Source organism: Penicillium diatomitis (genome assembly GCF_028827545.1).
Source record: "Penicillium diatomitis strain IBT 30728 chromosome Unknown utg000012l_segment0_segment0, whole genome shotgun sequence".
Taxonomy (NCBI): Eukaryota; Fungi; Ascomycota; class Eurotiomycetes; order Eurotiales; family Aspergillaceae; genus Penicillium; species Penicillium diatomitis.
In genome coordinates this window covers 1,204,071-1,225,294 of record NW_026623184.1, presented here as the reverse complement: position 1 = coordinate 1,225,294, position 21,224 = coordinate 1,204,071, and the positions used below count along the sequence as shown (strand labels likewise).

Below are 21,224 nucleotides of genomic sequence, written 5' to 3'. Positions count from 1 at the left end.
GAGATTGATACTCGTTTGTTCGACCGATCGGCAAGGTACCAGCCAGCCGACTGACGTACGCCGGAGTTATCGAAGTGCTTTGCCGGGCGGCATCACGAGAAGCTGGAGTGTCTCAACATCGGAGTACAGTACATCAAAATAAGACTTTCGGTGTTGGTTTGCTATCCGGGGGTTTATTTATGCTGCAATCTAGAGCCCTTCCAAATGCAATGGAACAACGGATTATTGTCCTAGTGATATTGCCAGCGAAGCCCGGAGAACTCGTTCTCGAAATGCATTGATGGTGAAGCGTTGTGTACTACTCTGTGATGGAGTGAGCACACTGCGCTGGAAAGCAAGTACTGTACCCGGGAGGCTTTGTTTGGGTTTATCCCTATCGGGCCAGACCTACCTCCATGCCGGAAAGTTACTGTTTACTCACCACAGGAAGCGGTCTGGATCACAATTCGAATTCCGTTGCCAACTTTATAAGACGAGAGCATTTCACTCTCCATTCAAGTGGCAGCAAGGTCAAGACAGCACTTTGGGAATAAGAAAATGTGCTCTTACGCGACACTGGCATCTGAAAGTGGGACTTCGATTCAAGTTGTAAGTGCATCGGGAGTGGGTCTATCTGTAGCGGGGGAAACTTTTCAAACGGGTATGTATACAAGAACAAATCATGACTGAGAGGCGCTCAGACATTCTCACATCACTGGGAGCCAGCGACCCTTAAGAGAAATCCCAAAGTCCACGCATGAAGCAGCCGGCACCTGAATCCAGACCTCCATCCTCTTGCAGCAATCTGTCTGTGAAGATGCGTTTGGGAATTTGGTACTCCACCACGGGGGTCTTCCGTAGCGGCTTTTCGCCAGTGCCCAGTTCACCTTGAACCATACCTTGGTAGGTATGATCGAGGAAGTCCTCCAAATTGTAGGCTTGTTTCGTGAATTGCTCCGAAATAATCTTGGCGATCGCAGCAACGTTCGGGTGGTAGTGGGACTGGAGTGACTCGATCTCCCAGATGCTGCTTTCGATTGCGTTGGTCCGAGTCGGGTCGGCCTCAAGAGGATCAAATGGATCTTCGTAGCCCTCCTTCTCAATATCCGCCGCAAAATCTTTATCACGAATTTCGCGGTGCATCATGAAAGTACAGGTGGGGTGGCTCTTGAAAAGATTGTACATAAATGGCACGATGACAACGATGGCCGAGGGCGGCGCATTGAGTGCGAGACGCGAGAGTCGCTTGATGAAACTTGCTACCAGAGTAGCCGGAAGATGGGTGGAGGCGAGGAAGGTGTTCAGGAGGCGGAAGAATCGTGATCGATGCTTGGAGTGCAAGAGGTCTGCGTCAAGGAGGGAGTAAAGCTTCGCGTAGAATTGCGGATAATCCAAATTCTTCTCTTGAATTAAGTAGAAGAGACCGGATAGAGCGAGAAGCGAAGTGGCACCGCCTTCGTTATAAGAATCGGTTAAGAAGTCCATAAGAAGCTCAGGACGTGTGAACCAGGGCTCGATGGTGTGCACCATGATACGCAGCAGCGCTTTTCGCTGGGCCTGGGAAAGGTTGTTGCGCAGAATAGCAAGCCACGCGTCCTGTGCTCGCCGCTTGTGGCCGTGTACTGTGCGGAGTCGCTTGTTGTTTGGATCGGCAACTGCGAAGAAAGATTCGACATCGATTTGATGGTCGGAGCCCGGGGCTTCATCGCATGCTGAGAGAAGAGAGATGAGAATTTCCATGATATCGGCTTTCCGGCGCGTGCCGGCGTATTCCCTGTCCAATGTTAGTTCGGTGCGAAGCTTGACAAAATAGACAAGAGCAAACTTACGCTATTTGCGCAAAAGTATGGAATCTAATGTCTTCGTACTCCTTCACAAACTTGGTGAGGAATTCACCGCGAACTTCCTCGCCATCTCGTGCCTCCACAAGGGCCTCGATAATATTCCTGAAGAGACCTGACCAAACGCTGCTGTTGGCTCCCTCAATGTGGCTCACTGTTTCTTTCACAAGTCGCATACTGAGTGTAAGAGCGGTGACCTATAGTTGGTGACCCGGTGTTAGCTCAGCTGCAAGGGAATCCTGCCTCAGAACTGATCGAAATACTTGCCTGAGAGGTGGAATCAGCCTCGCGGATGATAGACAGCAGCGCGTTCTGATATTCCGAGCATCGTTCCTTTAACCAGGCCACCACGAGCTTCTCATTTTCGGCATCGCGACTGCTTTCAGAGAGGTTGCCAGCTGCCATCAATCGACTGAACACACGGCATAATGATACGGCGACTGCCAGCTCAGGTTTCTTCGCGGAATTGTCCACGTTCAACATGGAAAGGAGTGTTGCGATATTGTTGTAATATTTCCGAGACTCCGCAATTTGCTCCTCCAGTTGCTGAACCTTTGACAATGTCTCCGAAAAGACATCTTCTTCAGCCACAGCGCGGCGTTTCGAAGAAGGAGCACCGGTGCTCTTTACGACTTTGCGCTTCTTTGAGCTTGAATTTGTTATTGAGGGCATTGTGATTGATTGCCGTACTGAATGTGAATCAAAACGTGATCGGCCCATTCAACTTTTTTTTCCTTGAAGCGGAGCGGACATACTGATTTTCGAAGGCTCGGCGCCCGAGTTTTTCCGTTGTACAGTGCCATTGCCCGAAACAGCTAGCGTGTGCAAGCCCGTCCTAGCCGTCCCGACCTCAAGTCTCCTCTCCGAACCACCCACCATATCCAAAGGCATTTCCAACCGTCACAATGGTCTCGCGTCTTGCTAAGAGCGCCATTGGTATGTACTTGAATCAGGACGTCTGTCTCTGAGGATCGCATGCAGATAGCTGACTCGAATCCCCCGTCCAGGCGCCGCCCGGCTGCGGCCCTCCGTTACCGCCCGTGTCCCTGCCATCAGTGCTCTCACTGCGACCCGCGCGGCCTCTTCTGTGCCCTCCGAGGAGCCTGCTAAGAAGGCTCAGTCGATCCTCGATGCTGTTCCCGGCAACTCCCTGGTCTCCAAGACCGCCACCCTGTCCGCCGCCGCCGGTCTGTCCATTGCCGCTATCAGCAACGAGCTCTACGTGATGAACGAGGAGACCGTTGCCGCCTTCTGTCTGCTCTCCGTCTTCACTGCCGTTGCCAAGTACGGTGGTCCCGCCTACGGCGAGTGGGCTCGCGGCCAGGTTCAGAAGCACAAGGACATCCTGAACGCTGCCCGTGCCGATCACACCAACGCTGTCCAGCAGCGCATTGACAACGTCAAGGAGATGTCTGGTGTTGTTGAGGTCACCAAACAGCTCTTCGCTGTCTCCAAGGTATGTATCGGATTGATACTGTCGGAACGTCCCTGCAAATGGAGAGGTATGGATGTTGTCTGACAACATGCGTTGGAATTTGTAGGAGACCGCCCAGCTTGAGGCCCAGGCCTACGAGCTTGAGCAGCGCACCGCCCTTGCTGCCGAGGCCAAGACCGTCCTTGACTCCTGGGTCCGCTACGAGGGCCAGGTCAAGCAGCGCCAGCAGCGTGAGCTTGCCGAGACCATCATCGGCAAGATCCAGAAGGAGCTCGAGAACCCCAAGGTTCTGCAGCAGATCCTCCAGCAAAGCGTCGCTGATGTCGAGCGTAAGTACCATGGAAATTTAATGTTGAATGAGACATCGCCGAAAACAGAGCTTTCCGCTAATGTTTTGAATAGGTATCATGGCTGCTAAGGCCTAAATGAAGTCTCTTTCGCTGGCTTCGTCTGCGATCGCCATTGTGTACAAAACTTAAGGGGCATCTTGCATCGGCCAAGTTAGAGTTGCAATACCATTTCTTTTATTGTCTGGCTCCTGTGTCGGTGCTCGAGCAAAAGTGCACTTTGGACCGTTAGTTACTTAGTCGTAGTCTATCGCAGGCGGATCAGCCTTGGAAAGGCCTTTTACTATCTATCGAATTATGTAACAGTGAGCCTGACGCCTTCTGTGCTGCCTTATGGAATTGTGTCTTAAATTCGATCAATCTGGTCATTGAGGAGAATAGACTTCGGTTCCACCTGTAGATCAGTAGATTGTAACATTGTCAACGATGACCTGACCTACTGTATGTTTAAATTGAACAGGGCTTACCGCTTGTACACCAGTCCGACGTATGGCCCCAATCACTAGAGGTGTTCAGTATCACCACACCAGCTGCCACGTGCCGGAAATACATCCCCGAACCCAGCCTTGCGGTCCATCATCTAAGAGAGTTTCTACATCATCAAATCACCCATCTCTGTTACCTAATTGCTTCGTCCATACGCTTTTGACACGAATCACTCACCTCCAAGAGGGACGAGGGACATGTCCTCGTTCCCCCCTCTGAAGGTGAGTCGTGTTTCGGCTAAGCGCTGAAACAACGACCCAATCGCAATTACAGTAGTCCCCTCGGATCTAAAGTGCCTAGCCAAACAGACCTTCAACACAGCCACCATCGATTTACTTTCTTTCTCTCAAGCTCATCTCATCGGTCGGCTGCCTTCTGAGTCTCTTCTGTTTGATTCTCGAGCTGGTATGACACTGTGTCCTTCTGCTTTACCTTTGGGTATGGAAGACACAGCAGAGACTGACAATCCATTCACACGATCAACTCCCCCTTAAGACCGTGCTCCACTTTTGGCTGCATCTCATCGGCCTCCGCATTGCGCCCGCATCGCATAGCGTAGCTTTGAGCTGGGAGGTTCCCAAAATTGTCTCGACTCGAGAAGCATTGTTGAAGAACAATCTCCCGCGATGCCGTCCTTGCGAAACGTTCTACACAGACGTAACACTCTGACTGAAAAGTCTTTACAATCTGCAGCCGGTAGCGGCAAGTCACAGAGTGGTCGCTCATCTCCGCCACCACCGCCGCCCCCGGAGATCACCTTCTTGCACACCGATACATTCGGTCAGGAGGAGATTATTCCGCCTAGTCGAGAGAAACATGCGTCCACCGGGGCGTTGACGACAGAGTCCCCCCTTGAGAGTCCGACCACGAGCCGCCGCAGCTTTTTCTCACCCAAGTCCAATTCATCGCAATCGCTTTCGACGCCGTCTCCCCCCGTTCCCGCGAGCGTCGCCTGTCCAATCTGCTGCACCGAAACAGTCGCAGAGTCTCCCAAGAGTCATCGACGAACATCCCAGAAGGGCTACCCCAGATTAAGGATGATCAGGCGGTAGATAAGCAAGAGCGTGAGGCTCAGTGGGAGAAGCGGGCGACGGTACTGGTGCAGAACAATCCCCATTTCGGACAGATACATGCATCTCCCGTGTATTCGCAGGGGGACTTGGTTGTTCCGGACGCGGGGTCCTCCAGATCCAGAAGTTCTAGTCAAAGTCGGGTTGGCGACCATCAAGATGATGTACGTTGGAACAAGGGACCTGACGGGCAGACAAGGTTGCTCCACATATCGGCAATATTGCTGACAGCGCACAGGTCAACATTCAGGAAGCGATTAGGTTACACGAGGAGGGAGGTAAGTGAAGAGACCATCGCGCTCTTATATCTACAGGACACTTTCTTGCAATTCTAAGCTTTGTCTGACGTCCATTGTCTAGACCTGGAGCGATCTACGGCAATGTTTGGTCAATTGGCTGATCCCAATGGACACAACAACGCACTCAGCCAAGTCTTGTACGGTCTAGCACTGCGGTAGGTGTTGTCCCATAAATATGTATCGGTCAGAATATGCGACTAAATCGGCATCAGACATGGCTGGGGGTGCACAAAGGATGAAACCCGCGCCGTCGAGTATCTTTCGGCGGCGGCGACCAACTCGGCAGCTGTTGAGTCAGAGGCACTTCGTGCAGGCATGAAGAAAGGTGGAGAAGCCAAGGGCGAGCTGGTTCTCGCTATCTTTGAGCTGGCGAATTGCTTCCGCATGGGCTGGGGTGTAAAGAGAGATCCCGCTGCTGCCAGACAATACTATGAGACGGCGGCTAATCTGGGAGACACCGATGCCATGGACCATGCAGCTTGGTGCTACCTCGAGGGGTTTGGTGGGAAGAAGGATAAAGTGAGTGGATGCCAGTCGGCGTATCCAATGATTTATGATCGATGATCATTGGCCGGTTTGCGAAAACCATACTGATACGTTTCTTTGGTGGTGTAGTTCAAGGCGGCAAAGTACTATCGACTCGCCGAAGAGAATGGTAATCCTACCGTTGGAAATTCCTGGTAAGTTGCAGCGGTAGAATACCATGGTCGCCCAGAGTCGACATGCTAACATGTCATTCTTTCAGGATCTGGAAGGATAAGTATAACCCCAAGTAATGAGGGAGCTCATGAGGTAGCTCCGCACGGACGATTTCATGGCGACATTCGCATGGGGCCCGAGAGCGGTGTATGAATTTTTAAGAGATCTGAATCGCTTGATGACTATCGTGGCATGAGCACCTGCTTTTGCATCAATTTGTCTCTTTTGCCGTGTAGCGGCCGACTGCTATATAAACTCGTGGCTCTGATGAAGCATCAAACTCCAAAGATCACCCGCTTCGTGACTCCGCCAGTGTCCGAAATTGGGAGATCAGTGTTCAGAGAATTCACCTGAGAAGGATGATCGAGCCATATAATCTAGTTGTTCAAGTCATCTATGGATCGTACTAATAGCGAAATTGTGTACTAATCCACCTCTGGTCATGACTTCCAGTTTGCACTAAACAAGGCGCCGGAGACACGGCCACAGAAAACACTACTACAGACTCTGACACCCTGTAGTACAGAGTACTAACAGAGTGCGAGACTGCAAACTACGAAGTATAAAGTATATAAGTTCACCGGCTTATTCACGCGTCTCCATCTCAGCCCCGTCTTCGTCTGGATAAACCGCTCGTCATGTGGGATAAACCGCTCGTCATGTGCATAGTACATCCTCCTTCCAGCTACCTTACCAACTTTACTCACAACCTTAGCACACGTAGCTTTCAATCACCAATCTCTTTCATGAACACTCATACCCACACACCCGAGTCACCCTAAACCGTGGGCAAAGAACATGGCGTATATACACCCGCGCATCCACCTCTTACCGATCCATCCACAATCGCCCCGTGCTTAGCGCAACAAGCCACAAATTCGTGAGATAAAGCCTATTAAGGTTACTGTCGCCCCCAGGCACATCTTCAGCAGGGACGGGTGCATATCAGCGCCGGGCAAACTTAGGCGACGGGTTCTCAATGTTGCCCGAGCATCGACTCCGATCCAGTGAGGCTGATGGGCTCTGCCTCATGTTGATGGTAGTTGGGACTGTTGATAGCAGTTGGTGTGAAACGAAGAGTGGAAATCAAACACCGCGATGCGAAGGTTAGGGCAAGGCGGATTCTTGGCGCCATGAGGTCGGGGCATAGATCGGCAGGTCAATATGTAAGGTGCTACCAGTACCTACTACCTACTACCTGCTACCTACTATGCCTGGTAGGTCGGGTTGACTGGATTGACGGTGATGCAACGGACAAAGCAGAGAAAGAGTCTGGAGTATATAAGTGCGGGTTGAGAGTGAGGTCGACTTGCGTTGGGACATCTATTTGGAGATAATATTGACAACCGTTCCACAGCAAAGTCTATGCCATACGGGGATTGTATCGAGCACAGTCTCATGCTCGTGGGTATACGACAACCCAACACATAAAGAGCATTCGTCAGAACCACCTCAGTGACAACCTCGAACAAGCCATGCTCCAACACCTAAGTGCCCTCTTGGGGCTCACCATCCTCGTAGTCTCCGGACAATACTACGATACCTCCTACGTCAATCACATCGACACCACCGCCAGAAACGGCGGGTCCCTGACCACAACCTTCACGGCGCCTTCGTCGTGCTCAACGCCTAATCCCGGAAAATGGCTTGGATACCCTGCGCTGATGCAGGCATGCCAAGGATCCTACGGCAACGAATGCTGTCCAGATGGCTGGAAATCCGATGTATACTTTAGCCCCGGCCGATGTCCCTACAACTAGAAGACGTGTACACTGCCGACGGCCACACAGCGGGAAGAAATGACAGGGATTTGTTGTCCAGAGTGAGTACTCGTCCAAGACCTCTCCACCTGAAATCATTCCCTCGCAGTTCGAACTGCCTCAGACGGATATGCAAGTCGAACAACGACCTGACTACCTGGCATCAGAGGCTTCGATTGCAACGGGCAGAACTATTGCGGAAAAACATACAACGTTCCCACGACGATCACATATTCGGATCCGACCCTCTCAGCAGTCACCACCGTGCGAGCCATCACCGTGGACGCCATTCAGATCCCATCCACGGCGTCAGAGTCGACAATAGTCCCGATTGTGCCGGATTCGCTCAAATTACCTCGAGATCACTCGATGAGCAAGGCTACCAAGATTGGGATTGGCGTCGGTGTGCCGGTAGGTGTGCTACTGCTTGGACTCATGGGGTTCTTGGGGGCGAGACGGTAAAGACGAAGGATGAAGAGGAGGGCCGATGGTGCAGATGTTGGTGCAGCTGCAGATGCTCGGTTTGCGGACGGGGCACCTCCTCCTTACTCGAAGCAGAGGAAGACTTAGATCGTGGGACTCGAGTGCAGACAACCTTGGGGAGCTGTTGTATATTCTGGATGACAATTGAGACAACTACCATATGACATGGAGGCGGTCATCATCAGGGTCAATGTGAGGATCAAGTTGGGATGTACGATTGCAGCCCTAAATGAATAGATACAAGTGTGAGATGTAGGCGAGGCCATGCAGGATCTCAGGACCAGAGTCCAGTCTTTGTGAGCCAAGACAGCTGAAAGTACAGAGCACACTCTCCTCAGCACGTACACTTTTCGCCATACGATTTGACAAATTGAATGAGCGCAAGGTATTTTTCGTGAATCGGTGTATTAATAGAGTATATGGGTTGTGCATAGTCTTGTACCGGAGCTCTAACCTAAGCAGTCATGCTAGGAAGGATACCGCGAAGCTACTTACCGTCGGGAGGGAGTCAAGGGACCCAGTGATTCGATGGAAACCAACTCTCGTCTCTCAATCAATCGATGAAGAATGAAGGGTGACTTTGCCAGTACAGATTACTTTTTAGTCTGGTGTACTTTGTTCCAAGAGCTTGACTGGAGTTTGATGACTGTCTCTCCGAAGGAATCAGGTTTATCACTCGCGCGTATTAGAACTGGGTCAAGATTTCCGAATGGAGGACGAATGAGGAGGGATTCCCTCGCCTATACGTCTGCAGCAGAAATGGAAAAGAATCTAGCTGGTCCTAGAAGAAGAAGAAGAAGAAGAAGAAGAAGAAGAAGAAGAAGAAGAAGAAGAAGAAGAAGAAGAAGAAGAAGAAGAAGAAGAAGAAGAAGAAGAAGAAGAAGAAGAAGAAGAAGAAGAAGAAGAAGAAGAAGAAGAAGAAGAAGAAGAAGAAGAAGAAGAAGAAGAAGAAGAAGAAGAAGAAGAAGAAGAAGAAGAAGAAAAAGAAGAAGAAGAAGAAGAAGAATAGGTATTTTGTCGCAAAATCTCAAAAGACACAGAATTGATCAGTACAAACCACAATCAATCAATCACAAATCAAAGTCAAGTCTACCCCATACATCCAAACTTTTCCCATACCAAATCAGATCATTCTTCCAGTCCAAATATCAAGAACGGAGTCTGAAGATCTCAAACCCGAATCCAACAGAACGTACAAAGCAAAGCGTTCCCAAGCTTAGACTACGCCCACTTGCCCAACAAAGCCATAATCCCCGCGCCCAACAACAGCGAAACAACCATAAAGGTCAACCGCCTATCATCCGTCGTCCGATGCGGATCAAACAAGAAATCCCTCGCCAACAACTCCACCAACCCCGTATAGATCAGAATCCCCGCCGACACGGCATCCAACACACCCGCCACCACCATCGCCGTGAACGAGTCCGGATTATACGTCGTCCGCACACCCAGCCCAACCGCAATCGCAATCGGCGTGGTCAAGCCGTAGGCCGCACATAGCAGCCACGGGAGTGGACTATCCCTGGGGAAGGGGATAGCGCTCATTCGGGCGCCGATCCCCAGACCCTCGAAGGACTGGTGAAAGACAAGCACGGGGTAGAGCGTTGCAAACTCGTTACCTGTCACGCCGAGATTCAGGCCGATGATGACGGAGTGGAAGATGACGCCGAATTCCATGATCAAGAAAGCGGAGATCTGCTGGCGGAAGGAGCGGACCATGATGCTGTCGTCGCAGGATAGGGTCTCGATGTCGTTGGCTTTTTTCTCCTTGGTCTCGAGCGACGAAGGTGCGCTCGGTGATTCGAAGTGCGGATGAGGATGGGGGTTGGGATGGGGAGGAGGGCGATCTGGGTTCTGCGCTTCGACTTGGTGCACATGGGTGCCTGTTGTCATGATGGGTTCGGGGTCCTCGCGACAAATACCGTACTTTTTCTCGACGTAGCGCTCGGCGCCAAAGTCAAGCAGGAAGACCATCATCAGGGAGAAGAGGACAATCGCCGGACACCAGGCATAGTCGCCCCAGTGGCCGGTCATGCCGACACAAGACTGGGATCCGATCCTGCTGTACGCGGGATCCAGCAGGTGCACAAAGGCCGTGGCAATGATGACACCTGCACCGAAGTATCTGGCAAAAAGGTAGACGTAAAGAGGGATGCGTACTCGCGGCGCCCGTTTGGCAACAACGGGGAAGAAAGTGAAGACGGAGGAGACGATGCCAATGACGAAGATGGATGAGACGCGGGCACCCAGGGAGCCGTTGTACTCGTTGTGACCGAGAGCGAGGTAGCAGATGATTTGGGATTGATCCACCGTGTCGAGATTGACATTGTGAGGATCAAAAGTGGCCATGGCGATCGGCTCTGGCTGTGGTAGGGCTGAGTGAACAGAGATAAAACAGGATTTCTGATAGAAAGATGGCCGACCTCTCGTGTTGATCGCCAGTTATATTGACAGCAAGCAAAGGACTGAGGCGAGGCTCTAGGCAGGTGTATCCTAGCAACGACAAAAACCTCTGCACCCACTCACCAGCTCAATCAAAACAGACGAAATGGATCTGATAGATCTATGAGAAGGTCACTTTCCACTCTTATAATGCAGACCGGCGCAGACCACGATATTTAAACCCCTCAACCCAGAAATTTTGCACAGCTTTGAAAAGAAACATTAATACCTAGAAAAAAATGAATCGAAAAAAAAAAACCAGAAATATCAAAATAACTCTCGTTCCTCCCCTCGTTCCAAGTGACTCACGGCTCTTCGCAAAGGAACCGTCCCAGAACGAGTCTGCCTGCTCGCCATGAGGACCTTGGGGAGTGTTCGCTTCGAAGCGAACACCGTTCTGGACCCTCTTTGTGCGCCACCCTGGCTTCTGGCACACAGGGAAACAGCAGGTCCCCTTTATGTGGGGGACCAGGAGAAGCAGGAAAGATAGTATCTAATAAACAACTTTGTATTTCCGGATTGATATGCGAGAGTGATGAGATACGGCTACGGTAGGGGCAGCAGTATCGATGTGTGAGAGGGATGAGGAGTGAGATTGCTGTGGGGGAGAGATTCTACCTAAGCTATGGACTGTGGTGAGTGGCAGAATCACATGCCATGCAAGCAGAGAGAAACAGGGGACCTGTTGAACCCTGTGCCTGTGCCACGCGCAGAGTGGGATCCGGGCGAGCCTTGGACACGAACAGGTAGAGTATCCCCAGAACGATGGTTGAGTTGACGATGAGCGACATGTAGTAATGCATCTTTCGTTTAGGGGCTTGCCTTCCTTCCTCTCGCCTTGGAAGAGGAAAGAAGCTCGGGCGTCGGTGGGCAACTCTTCTTCTCGAATCGATGTTCCATACTCCGTCACTCTTCCGAGCGGCTAAAACACGGGAACCACATCCTCCTGAGAGTCCACCCAAAATGGACTTTCACCCCCAAGGTCCTCCCAGCTCGTTCACTTCAAAGCACCCGAAAGAATCCATTACCCGACAAGTAAGCAGGCAGAATCCCAAGGCGACCAACTAGACCAGAAATGGCAGGCTCTTATGGTGGCATGGTGGACGTAACCAGAAAAAAAGACTGGGGACCTTGATAGGAACCTTGACGCGGTAGTTCGGTATTGGAGTTGATGTGGTGAATATGTGGACTCACGGATCAATGGATGTCCCCCATCGCAAGGACCTTCGTCCTCGGAGAATGCGAGATGCTCGAGAACATGGAGGTGTGTGGATTCTTCAATCCACTTTACATACTAAGTTTTCCATCACGCTGATACTCGACCTACACCAAAAAATGTGGCCAGATTAGGTAGTCCGGCGTCCGAGCTAGGTTTCTTTTTGGCCGAGATCGACGAAGAGAAATAGTCGTCATCTCTTCATCCCGGACACGGTTGACCCGTGCGAGCCGGTGGAAGACGGTAGACGTTTACAATGCTGGATCGTGTCCACTCACACACTGCACAGCGAGTCAGGCACGGGACGCGATGGGCAACATTGACCGGCAAGTTGGAAGTGAGAACATACTACGGACTCGAGCATCTAGAGTGTGAGTCAGTGGGAGCTGGTGGATCGTCGGTCATCATCATGATGCTGCATGCCTGTAAGGTATTGTGCACTTTGTACTTTGTAAATGCTGTACAAGGTCGGTCTCATCGAGAGACTCCGGGAGATGTCTTCATTCAATAGTCAATCGTATCACATCGTCATCATCTTCGTTGCAGGACGTTGCCGCCAGGTCCACATCATGGGGGTGGTTTAGGTAACATGAGAAAAATAAAACACAAAATAAAACAGTCAGCAACCCAGGGAGATGAACGAGATAAACAAGTAAACACGGTCCTCCGGGCTGTACACACCGAGACACACGCTCGGAGATTCTCGACACGACGTTCTCCCTCTCTGCGTGCAAGAGCGAAGCCAACGGATTTAACCGAGAATGCCCAAGAGGAGAACCTAGACTCTGTACCAGAAAGACTGGAGACACGTATTCGAGCTCGAGCTCATCCGCGCGGGTTGCATCCAAATCCACATTGGCCTCAACGATATCCGCAAGCTGGCAGGAGCACGGTGAAAAGGAGGGAGCAAGTCAGACCGCCGAAAAAAGAAGCGAAAAAAAAAAAAAAAAAAAAACGAGAAACATCTGTATTGCCTCCACAGGAAACAGAAACCGGCAATTCTGGTTCTCGTCATTCATCAGTCATGATCATGTTCACACTCGAACAGAGACGGGCAGCTTAGACCATTCGTCATACACGGCCGTAGACTCAACGTCCTCCTCAGTCATTGTCATCAAACCCTGATTCATTCCTGCGTTCATGAGAAATTTCACCCTCAAGTCATCACACATATCATCCACATTTCATAAGCTCTTGTCAACAACCAAAAAAAAAAAGAATCAATAGCACCATAGATCAATAGCCGATCCCAATCACGCTAAAATATTCGTCGCTAGAAGACACAAGGTAATCAGAAGAATTGCGATAGACTCGACCACATCGCAAGAAGAAAAAGAAAAGAGAAAGATGTCAAAATGACGCAAAGTTGGGTAAGAATTTCGTGTGACGCATTCCAACCGACAACGATCAAGAGTGGAGGTGAAAGACAGAAGAAAAGAAAAATAGTACAAAGGAAAAGACAAGAAGAAGCTTCCAGCAGTACCACTTTTTTTTTGGCAAATTCCCAAGGTGGTCTGGAATCCACAAGATTCTGTCGTTCGCGTAGTTCGCTGCAGCAAGCCTGACTTGGTATCTGCGCGCAGAGCACGTCGGAGGTAACACACACGTCGCCCTGTTGGGACCGTGGAGGGCCATGAGATTGACGGGCGAGGCCTTCGACACTCGAATCTCGGACCCCAAGTCACTCCTTGTGCCCTAAAAGGCCATCATCTCATCCTTGACTGGGGACCCGCCAAACTCCTGCACCATCCGACGAAAGTCTTGAATGACCTTCTGGGGGACCCGGTCCCACATCAAGCTGCGGGAATATACGTCCTCACCGGCGTGCATACGATGCTGCGTCGCAGTTTGCTGCATTGCTGCCAGCCTGGATTGCAAAATCGACGGCTGCGCTTTATAAGACGTTCCGTCATCTTGAAAGGTGGTCATGGTATTGTACTGATCGGGATTGAGAGCAAAAACCTGTGCACGCTCCTGCTCTGCAGTGGGAAGGACGAGAGAGGCATGAAGATCCTCTAGGGTCGAGGGTCTCGCGTGATGCGAGGTCCCAGAGCCCATTTGGCCCATGTCCACGGTCATGGAAGCCCGAGGTGCAGAACCAGAGGCCGTGACAATAGAGCCTTGGCCGAGATCCGATGGATTGGAGGCCAGAACGGCTTTGAGGACATTGGCCGACTCGGCACGATATTCCTCCGAGAGTTGAGGGAGAGAATGTCCGCCGAGGTTACTATTAGCATTGGACGCGATAAATGCACCAAATAAGAGACACATGTAGAAGGCATTCCAGCTGAACGGGTAGTCGGCCGCAGCAGGCTTGTCGGTTGAGCGCTCGGACTGGTTGTGGGTCTGTAATTGAGAGTGGGGATCGTCGACACGGCCGTCATTCTGCCCATGACCGTGAGAAGAAGCAGCGACAGTATCTTGCATTGTGAAGCCATTCGACATGTGAAAGTCACCCCAGTGGCCACTGTCCATCGGAAAGTGATCAAAGCCAGTGAAGTCAGTGGCCTGCATGTGAAGCTGGGCCTGGTCAGCCATGGTACCCTTCCCACCACGCTCCAGCTTCTCAACCATCTCACGAAGACAGTTGTTCCTCTTTCTCAGGTCTGTAGTCTCAACGGTATGTGTGCGGATCAGTTCGTTTTTCTCCATCTCGACCCTCTCGAGATAGGCGGCGATTTGCTGTTGCTGAGCCATCCACTCGTTCTTTTCACGGAGTAAATCGGCCTCACGCTTCTGTAAGCTCGAGACAATCTCTTCAAGCTGATTGATGGCTTGCGTGTAGTGCTTCTTCTCCTCTTCCAGCTTCTCAGTATGCAACTTTTTCCGCTGGCGTGAATCTAGACTAACATGGCCAAAATTAGTCAGTACCGGCGGCTCTAGCCCACTCTTCCGGTCGAACCCAGACGGGTTGCTCTCCCTTCTCTCCGCAAAGATGACTTACGCTGCTTGGCGATTCCTCAGTAACCTCTTTTGCTGCTTCAACTCCTTCACTTCCTCCTCGTTGGTCGATTGGCTGATCAAGTGGTCGATGTTGCTCAGAGTTCGCTCAGCCGGGATCTCAAAACGTGCATTCTTCTTGCGAATCCCATCTCGCCTCAACGCCATCGTCGGGTCCGTCCGATAGGCATTGCTCTTTGCCATGACAGCTGCATCCAAATCGATGGGAGCTGGCATCCAGCCCTGACTGGATTGCGGGGACATGGCTACCCCCCTGTGCCTGGTGGTGCCGCAAAGTTCACGACGCCGCCAGCACCTCGATATGAGACTGATCCCATTGGCATGACACCCACGGACCCAACAGCCCCCGTTGAAAAGGTTGGACCAGAAGTCACCGGTTGCTCTGATTCTGTCGAGTACTGCTCGTAGGCCGTAGGCGTGCAGGACCCGGAGCCGTCGCGGGACAGCGCCCATGTGGCCTGCGGCGGCATGTACGGCTGAGGACCGTCGACCGGCATGAATGGTGCTCCCGTTGAGTCGAGCATGGCCTGCGGAAGACTGGAGGAGCGTGGATGGGAATGCGACTGGTCGGAACTTGCATGTGAGTAGCTGGACCAGATGGAGTTGCGATGTGAGAAAGCGGCTGCATCTGCATCGTAGGAGGGTCGGTGGGGATCGGACAGATGGGGAGAGGTTGAATCCAGAATTTTATCATCCAGGACACTCATCTCTTCATCTTCAGATGGCGGTAGATCTAGTGTCGCCGGGGATTGTTGATAGAAGTCATATTGGGCGTATCGGGCCATCTGGAAGAGGCGGTGTGATCGAGGAACGATGATGATGATGCGATGCGCCGCAGTCACAAATCAAGAGGCGGGGGGTGGGGTAGGGGGACAGAAATCAGTGCGGTATATAGATCTATGATTGCACAGAAAGAACAACAGAAGAGACAGAGAGAGAGTATGTGTGTGAGTGAGTGAGGAGGAAAGCGCAAGGAGTTGAGGAGTCAGGATCTCGAATTTGACCGATGAGGAAGATCAAATGGGAGGGCCGACCGAGTGGAAAGAGGGCTGTGGATCAGATTGTATAGAGTTGGGATGGGGGCGTGCCTCGTGGGGGGAGGGGGGCATCCGGCTTGGAAGTACTGTGACCAGCCTGGGTGTACACGCAAAATGATGTGCCGCTGTTGAGAGTGTGGACGATTCTTGGACCGAATGGCGAAAGATGCTCTCAAGTATATAGTACGGAGCCGCTTTGGTGGCCACTGGAATGAAAGATTCTCCAGCGGCTTTCTGCTCTGTAGATCTAGTTTGTTCGTTTGCAGGTTGCAATCGACCAATGTTGCATCGGATGTTAGCTGTCCGCTGTCATGGTGAAGAGCGCCGTCGCCTTATAGAGAAACAGAGCCCACTTTGTTTCTCCAGAAGATCCGCACGGACTTGGCGGGCGGCACAGGCTAATTGTAGCACACTCTCTTTCGGGAGGTCGTCAGAACGCTCTGTATCAGGTACCTGCTTCTAGCAGCATCTTAGTGGCACTTCGGCTGTGTATGTCAAGTCTCCACTACCTTCGATGGTCTGCGCGAGCCTGGAGGGAGGTTCCTTGGTCGAGTCATTGATCGGCCATTGGCTGCTTTGTCCCCTCTTGGGCAGACGTGCATTTGCGGATCGCGGATCGTGATGGTAGAGGGGAGCGGAGGAGGAAAGGGCCGACAGCGACAGGGACTACAGAGAATAGGGTACAACTGAGATGACTACTGCCTTACGGTGACGAGAGGAGCTGACTTGAACGGAGGTCGCTTCCTCGAGATCAGGCCGAGTGTGAGTCGGTAACGGGCTCGACATCATCGACCAGGGGAACGTCTTGAGAGATCAGCCCAACGAGATGGAGCAGACGATCGGGTCAAGCGTCCACCACATATGCTCTGGTGATTGCAAGTTGGGGACTGGTTCCTGAGATCAACTGGCTGTCGGATCCCTCATGTCCCACCCTCGCACCTACTCGTCTGTGTTCTCTTTCTTCTTTTCTGATACGAGGTGCCATCGGGATCGAGCTCATCGTGAATGTGACAAGCATGTGCTCTCGGGACTTTGTCCGAGAATGAGAGATCGCAGGCTCTTGATGTGGTCAAGGGACCGACAACCTTTGCTCAAAGACTGGGGCGCGTTCCCCGTCCTCCCTTGACCGTTTGACGGTGCTACCAGGGCATCTCAGCAGGACGGACTCTTTCACGGTGGTCGGCTTATCGATAATCGAGAGCCTATCGATCGTATTTCCCGGCGGCCCGCTGAGACCGCGCGATGAGTTTTGGCTGGTCCTGTTTTGCCTTGACCTTTTTTTTTTTTTTTTTTTTTTTTTTTTCCTTTTACTTTTTCCGTTCTTTCCCCTTTCGGGGGTCGCCAGTAGGGTCAGCCAGCCTGAGAGAGACTCGGACTTGGCCAAGGGACCACGGAGGAGCCCGTGCCTTGCGACATGTTCCCCATGCGCCCACGACGATATCTGAAGTCGGGGTGAGCGATAGTCACCATGGTCGGAGGGTCTTCTTGGTCACTGTGGTCACTGCCAGGATGCACCGTTGACCGGGTTCAGTGGTTCGGATGGGGCCAAACGTGGTCCGGCCCGCGGGTGATCCACCAGAGCCGATGGGCGACCGATGTATCCATGGTTTATCGTCATGTTCAACAGTCCAGTGCAGGAAAAGAGAGGACCGCAGGCCACTGGAGCAGAGTCACTCCCGCGGCGCAATTATTGGAGCCCAACCCATCTGGGTGAGATGTGAAACGTGACTCACGTTCCGATCAGACGCGTGAGAGACCTGGCATCCGAGTTCCTCCAGCATGTACTACTGTACGCCGCTCAAGCTCGTCACACTCGAGGTGAGTGGTGGCTAGGGGCATCATTTCTGCCGTCTGTCGATACACGCCATAGCTTCGCTGCCTCCCTGGTCATTTGCTCGCCCCCTCCCGCGCTTTGGGTCTTCCCAGACGCCTGCGTGGGTAGGGAACTGGCAGTCGAGGTCCAAGAAGACCCAGGGGGATCCGGGCAGGTCTCGGAGGTGTCAGTGTGTCAGTGATGCTTGACCGGGCTGGCCCGTCACCGCTTGTTTTCTGCCTGGTTTGACTGGTGCGGTCAAACCACACCAGACGCCCTTTGGGTCCCGAAGCCAGTCCTTCGCTCACGGGACGAGGCGTGCTTTATATGTGGCTTGTACTGGGTACATGTTTCCAGGGCTCCATGAGGGATTCCCTTCGGTACTCTCTACCCCTGCAGACAAGAGACTTCGACCTCGAGGTCCGTGTGGCAGCCTGGGCACCTGATGGGTCTCAGCCCCTCCATTCCTCCGTTCATCCCACGTCTGTAAAGCTCCCCCAACTTCCAAGTATCCCCGAGACAACTCCTGCCCTTCTCTCCCCGCTTCTTGTCTGCTTTGGTCTTTGCTCTTCATGGCCGCCTGACCACCCTCTTCCGTGCTCAATTCTGAAAGGGCAGACTACCAACGTATCACATCTTCAGGGACCCTGGTCCTGGTCCTTTCCAGTTCGAATACGGGCAGAGACTAGCATTTTTCCCCCCGTCGTAGAGCGAGGACATGATTTAAGATTTGCACTCCTACCAGAGCCCACTGCCCACTGCCCACTGCCCAGGATCTCTGGGTGTCTAACGATGATGACATTGGACGACGAAATCCGGATCTTGTCCGTCCCATCGTCATTTTGGCGGTTTCGCCTTCCGCACCGATATAATCTTGACGGATTCTCACTACAATACAGTATGACCTGCACTGCACCGTATACCTACGAGGTACCTCTCGAGTGCGCCTTCATGGACGCGCAGACATGTACCACCCCTCATGAGTTTGCACAGGCTGTACATGTACAGCGGCGATACAGACACTTGAAGCGAATGTCTAAGCGCTGAACAAGTATCATCTCGGTTGACTTGACCTTCTGATCACATACACTCCCATTCGACTTCTATAGATAGTACGAGCAGACCCTCAGGCCCAGTCCCCCTCTCCTCGCGGCTATGGCTTCAGCCAACGATACCAAGCACAAGCCGATCATTCCCCCCTCAACTAGTCCCCGGCACCAGACCCATTCACCAGGTCAAGTTACCCGTCTACCCATCTCACTCGGCCACAGAGTCTCCTCGTCATCTGTCTCGTCCAGGCCAAGTCAATCTGACAAGCTGCCTCAGCCCAAAGCGCGCGCCAGAGATGGCGGTGAAAGCGCCCATTACAACCAATGGCGATCTAGATTCCGGGTCCCGGACGAGTGCCGCACGCGGACCGTGAGTCTCCCGATTCTACTAATCTTCCTCATGTTGCACTCATGTCCGATGATCCTGTAGGCTCAGAGGATGTACATGCGTTTCAAGATTCGACATTGCCGAGCCAGTCTAGGCCATGAAGTATGCTTTCTGACTGTCATTTGACTGGGATGAGCCCTGTCTCGCAACAAAATCCTGCGTCTAAATTCGTGGTTTCGTCGGCCAGCTAAGCGAGCCCAAAGTGTCTCGAGCCATCAACTATGTAGTCGTAGTATTTTAGCAAAATGAGCCTCATAAACAAAACTTGACATGTACGGTAGGTACGGGTGCGAGTCATATGCGTGTGTGAATGGCTAACAGCTGCTAATGAAATTTGTCATGCTCCTTCCATTTCCAAATGAATGGCGCAGTTATGCCGCGCCCTTCGAAGATACTACTATTAAGTACTCCTCCGTAACACGTGCAGTTCTCATATACCTTATTCTAGCGGGGCATAAGAATCACGCCGGTCGAAGAATTTCCGGTACTTGCGACTGAAGCTGAATAGACGGGAGCACGTGCATGATCATGAGGTTGAAGCCGTTTGTGGAAACCTGATGACAATAGTGGTGAGCAGATTATCAACATTAGGCTTTGGTACTTTTGCACTTTTGCTCTTCAGGTCTAAGAGTAAAAGGGAGAGAGAGAGAGGCTAAAGTTACTGCGCCGGTGTTGGTGTGAGAACGACTGGCTGAGAGAGCATCTTGGTATATCGTGCTGCCTCTTGGGTGCAGAATCAGGCTCGCACGGCTTGAAGGTTTATATTTACCTATATCATGACGATGAAATTCTTCCTCCCGTGGGTGTCTTTGCTACTTATCGCGGGTTTTTGGTTTATCAGGCTGAATATCGTTTACGAACAGCAGCCCTATTCTTGATTCGCTTAAGTGGGTATCAGGCAAATAAAGGAGAATATTGAGCCTGTCGGGGTGTGGTGGTAGTAGGATTCCAAACAATTTTCTGCTTGCTTGGAAGTATTCAGCTTATCACTGCATGTTCTCTCATGAGAGTCGTTTTGGTACTGCCTCGTGTCTCTACCTGGAGATTGACCTCAGTGCCGTGATGAGTCAAGTACACCCAATATTACATTATAGTCATCCGTGGAGTATTCCGTCGGGCTGGTAGACATAAGTATCTAGTACCATGCCTACGATTAGTGAAGAGACTAGAATCTACCTTCCATACAACGTCCACCCCGGTATGTATGCACTGGGGCATGTAGCTACGAACTCGCTACACCACGTACGTACAAGACTGTAGGTACTCATGTACATACAGAAACGGACGATTCCCCACAGCCCACTGCTGAATCCTTCACAGAGCCTCGATTCGCCAATCATGCATTGTATATCCTGTTTCCACTAACTACCATGGATCTGATCCACCATCTCTGCGCGAAAGATGACCCCAATAACATCGCACTTCCAACCCACCCTTGGATTGCTAACCTGATCCGCACAGACAAAAGCCAAATGGGAGCCTAACAATCAGGTCTAGTATGGACACTCCACAGCCTCACTTCAGCCCGCTTGCAGGTGGTGGCTTGAGTGGACATTACTCGGAGGCGTGTGTTTACTGCTATTTGCGTCCACCGTTCCCCGTACTGCCTACCTAACGGGCTGGAATAGACTTTGGCGAGTGTGATGAGCGGGAAAGAGATTACAGATTGCGTCCACATGATGTAGTCTGTCGCTCGAAGGAGGGCCGGCTATTCGTGCTTGATAGTTTCCGAGGTCGCCAGGTTGACGTGAGCTTTGATATGATGAATCCCGAGCTTATTGTCTCCTGATTTCCGTCTCCATCGTGGAAACCCGATAATTCCGTGGATTGATGGAGACTGTTTGATGCTTTCGTGAGAATGACCATCGAGCACGCAATGCAAGCTGGGCTAGGCTCCAGTCGACGGGCAAAGTGACTCA

At 51.8% G+C, this 21,224-nt stretch overlaps 7 protein-coding genes across 7 annotated transcripts; 4 read left to right on the top strand and 3 right to left on the bottom strand.

Annotated features, from left to right (window-relative positions):
• Positions 1-711: 711 nt before the first annotated feature.
• Positions 712-2,492, bottom strand: noc4 (ribosome biosynthesis protein NOC4; the record flags this gene model as incomplete). The annotated part of the gene is made up of 3 exons (XM_056937927.1): positions 712-1,753; positions 1,809-2,017; positions 2,088-2,492. The coding sequence occupies 3 exons, from the start codon at positions 2,490-2,492 to the stop codon at positions 712-714; spliced, it is 1,656 nt and encodes a 551-aa protein (XP_056787019.1).
• Positions 2,493-2,725: 233 nt separating this feature from the next.
• Positions 2,726-3,680, top strand: atp4 (F1F0 ATP synthase subunit 4; the record flags this gene model as incomplete). The annotated part of the gene is made up of 4 exons (XM_056937926.1): positions 2,726-2,756; positions 2,828-3,276; positions 3,362-3,584; positions 3,658-3,680. 4 exons carry the CDS (start codon positions 2,726-2,728, stop codon positions 3,678-3,680), a joined length of 726 nt encoding a protein of 241 aa, XP_056787018.1.
• Positions 3,681-4,714: 1,034 nt separating this feature from the next.
• N7539_008325 (tetratricopeptide repeat protein) lies at positions 4,715-6,233 on the top strand (the record flags this gene model as incomplete). Its single annotated transcript, XM_056937925.1, has 7 exons — positions 4,715-4,946; positions 4,985-5,322; positions 5,397-5,436; positions 5,519-5,612; positions 5,670-5,976; positions 6,073-6,137; positions 6,203-6,233. 7 exons carry the CDS (start codon positions 4,715-4,717, stop codon positions 6,231-6,233), a joined length of 1,107 nt encoding a protein of 368 aa, XP_056787017.1.
• Positions 6,234-7,631: 1,398 nt separating this feature from the next.
• Positions 7,632-7,916, top strand: N7539_008324 (uncharacterized protein; the record flags this gene model as incomplete). The annotated part of the gene is made up of 1 exon (XM_056937924.1): positions 7,632-7,916. One exon carries the CDS (start codon positions 7,632-7,634, stop codon positions 7,914-7,916), a length of 285 nt encoding a protein of 94 aa, XP_056787016.1.
• A 648-nt stretch (positions 7,917-8,564) lies between these two features.
• N7539_008323 (uncharacterized protein) lies at positions 8,565-9,445 on the top strand (the record flags this gene model as incomplete). The annotated part of the gene is made up of 2 exons (XM_056937923.1): positions 8,565-8,591; positions 9,185-9,445. The coding sequence occupies 2 exons, from the start codon at positions 8,565-8,567 to the stop codon at positions 9,443-9,445; spliced, it is 288 nt and encodes a 95-aa protein (XP_056787015.1).
• A 175-nt stretch (positions 9,446-9,620) lies between these two features.
• zrfA (high-affinity Zn(2+) transporter ZRT1) lies at positions 9,621-10,748 on the bottom strand (the record flags this gene model as incomplete). The annotated part of the gene is made up of 1 exon (XM_056937922.1): positions 9,621-10,748. The coding sequence occupies one exon, from the start codon at positions 10,746-10,748 to the stop codon at positions 9,621-9,623; it is 1,128 nt and encodes a 375-aa protein (XP_056787014.1).
• A 3,004-nt stretch (positions 10,749-13,752) lies between these two features.
• On the bottom strand, positions 13,753-15,803 carry N7539_008321 (putative bZIP transcription factor; the record flags this gene model as incomplete). Its single annotated transcript, XM_056937921.1, has 3 exons — positions 13,753-14,902; positions 15,002-15,271; positions 15,355-15,803. 3 exons carry the CDS (start codon positions 15,801-15,803, stop codon positions 13,753-13,755), a joined length of 1,869 nt encoding a protein of 622 aa, XP_056787013.1.
• Positions 15,804-21,224: the final 5,421 nt, after the last annotated feature.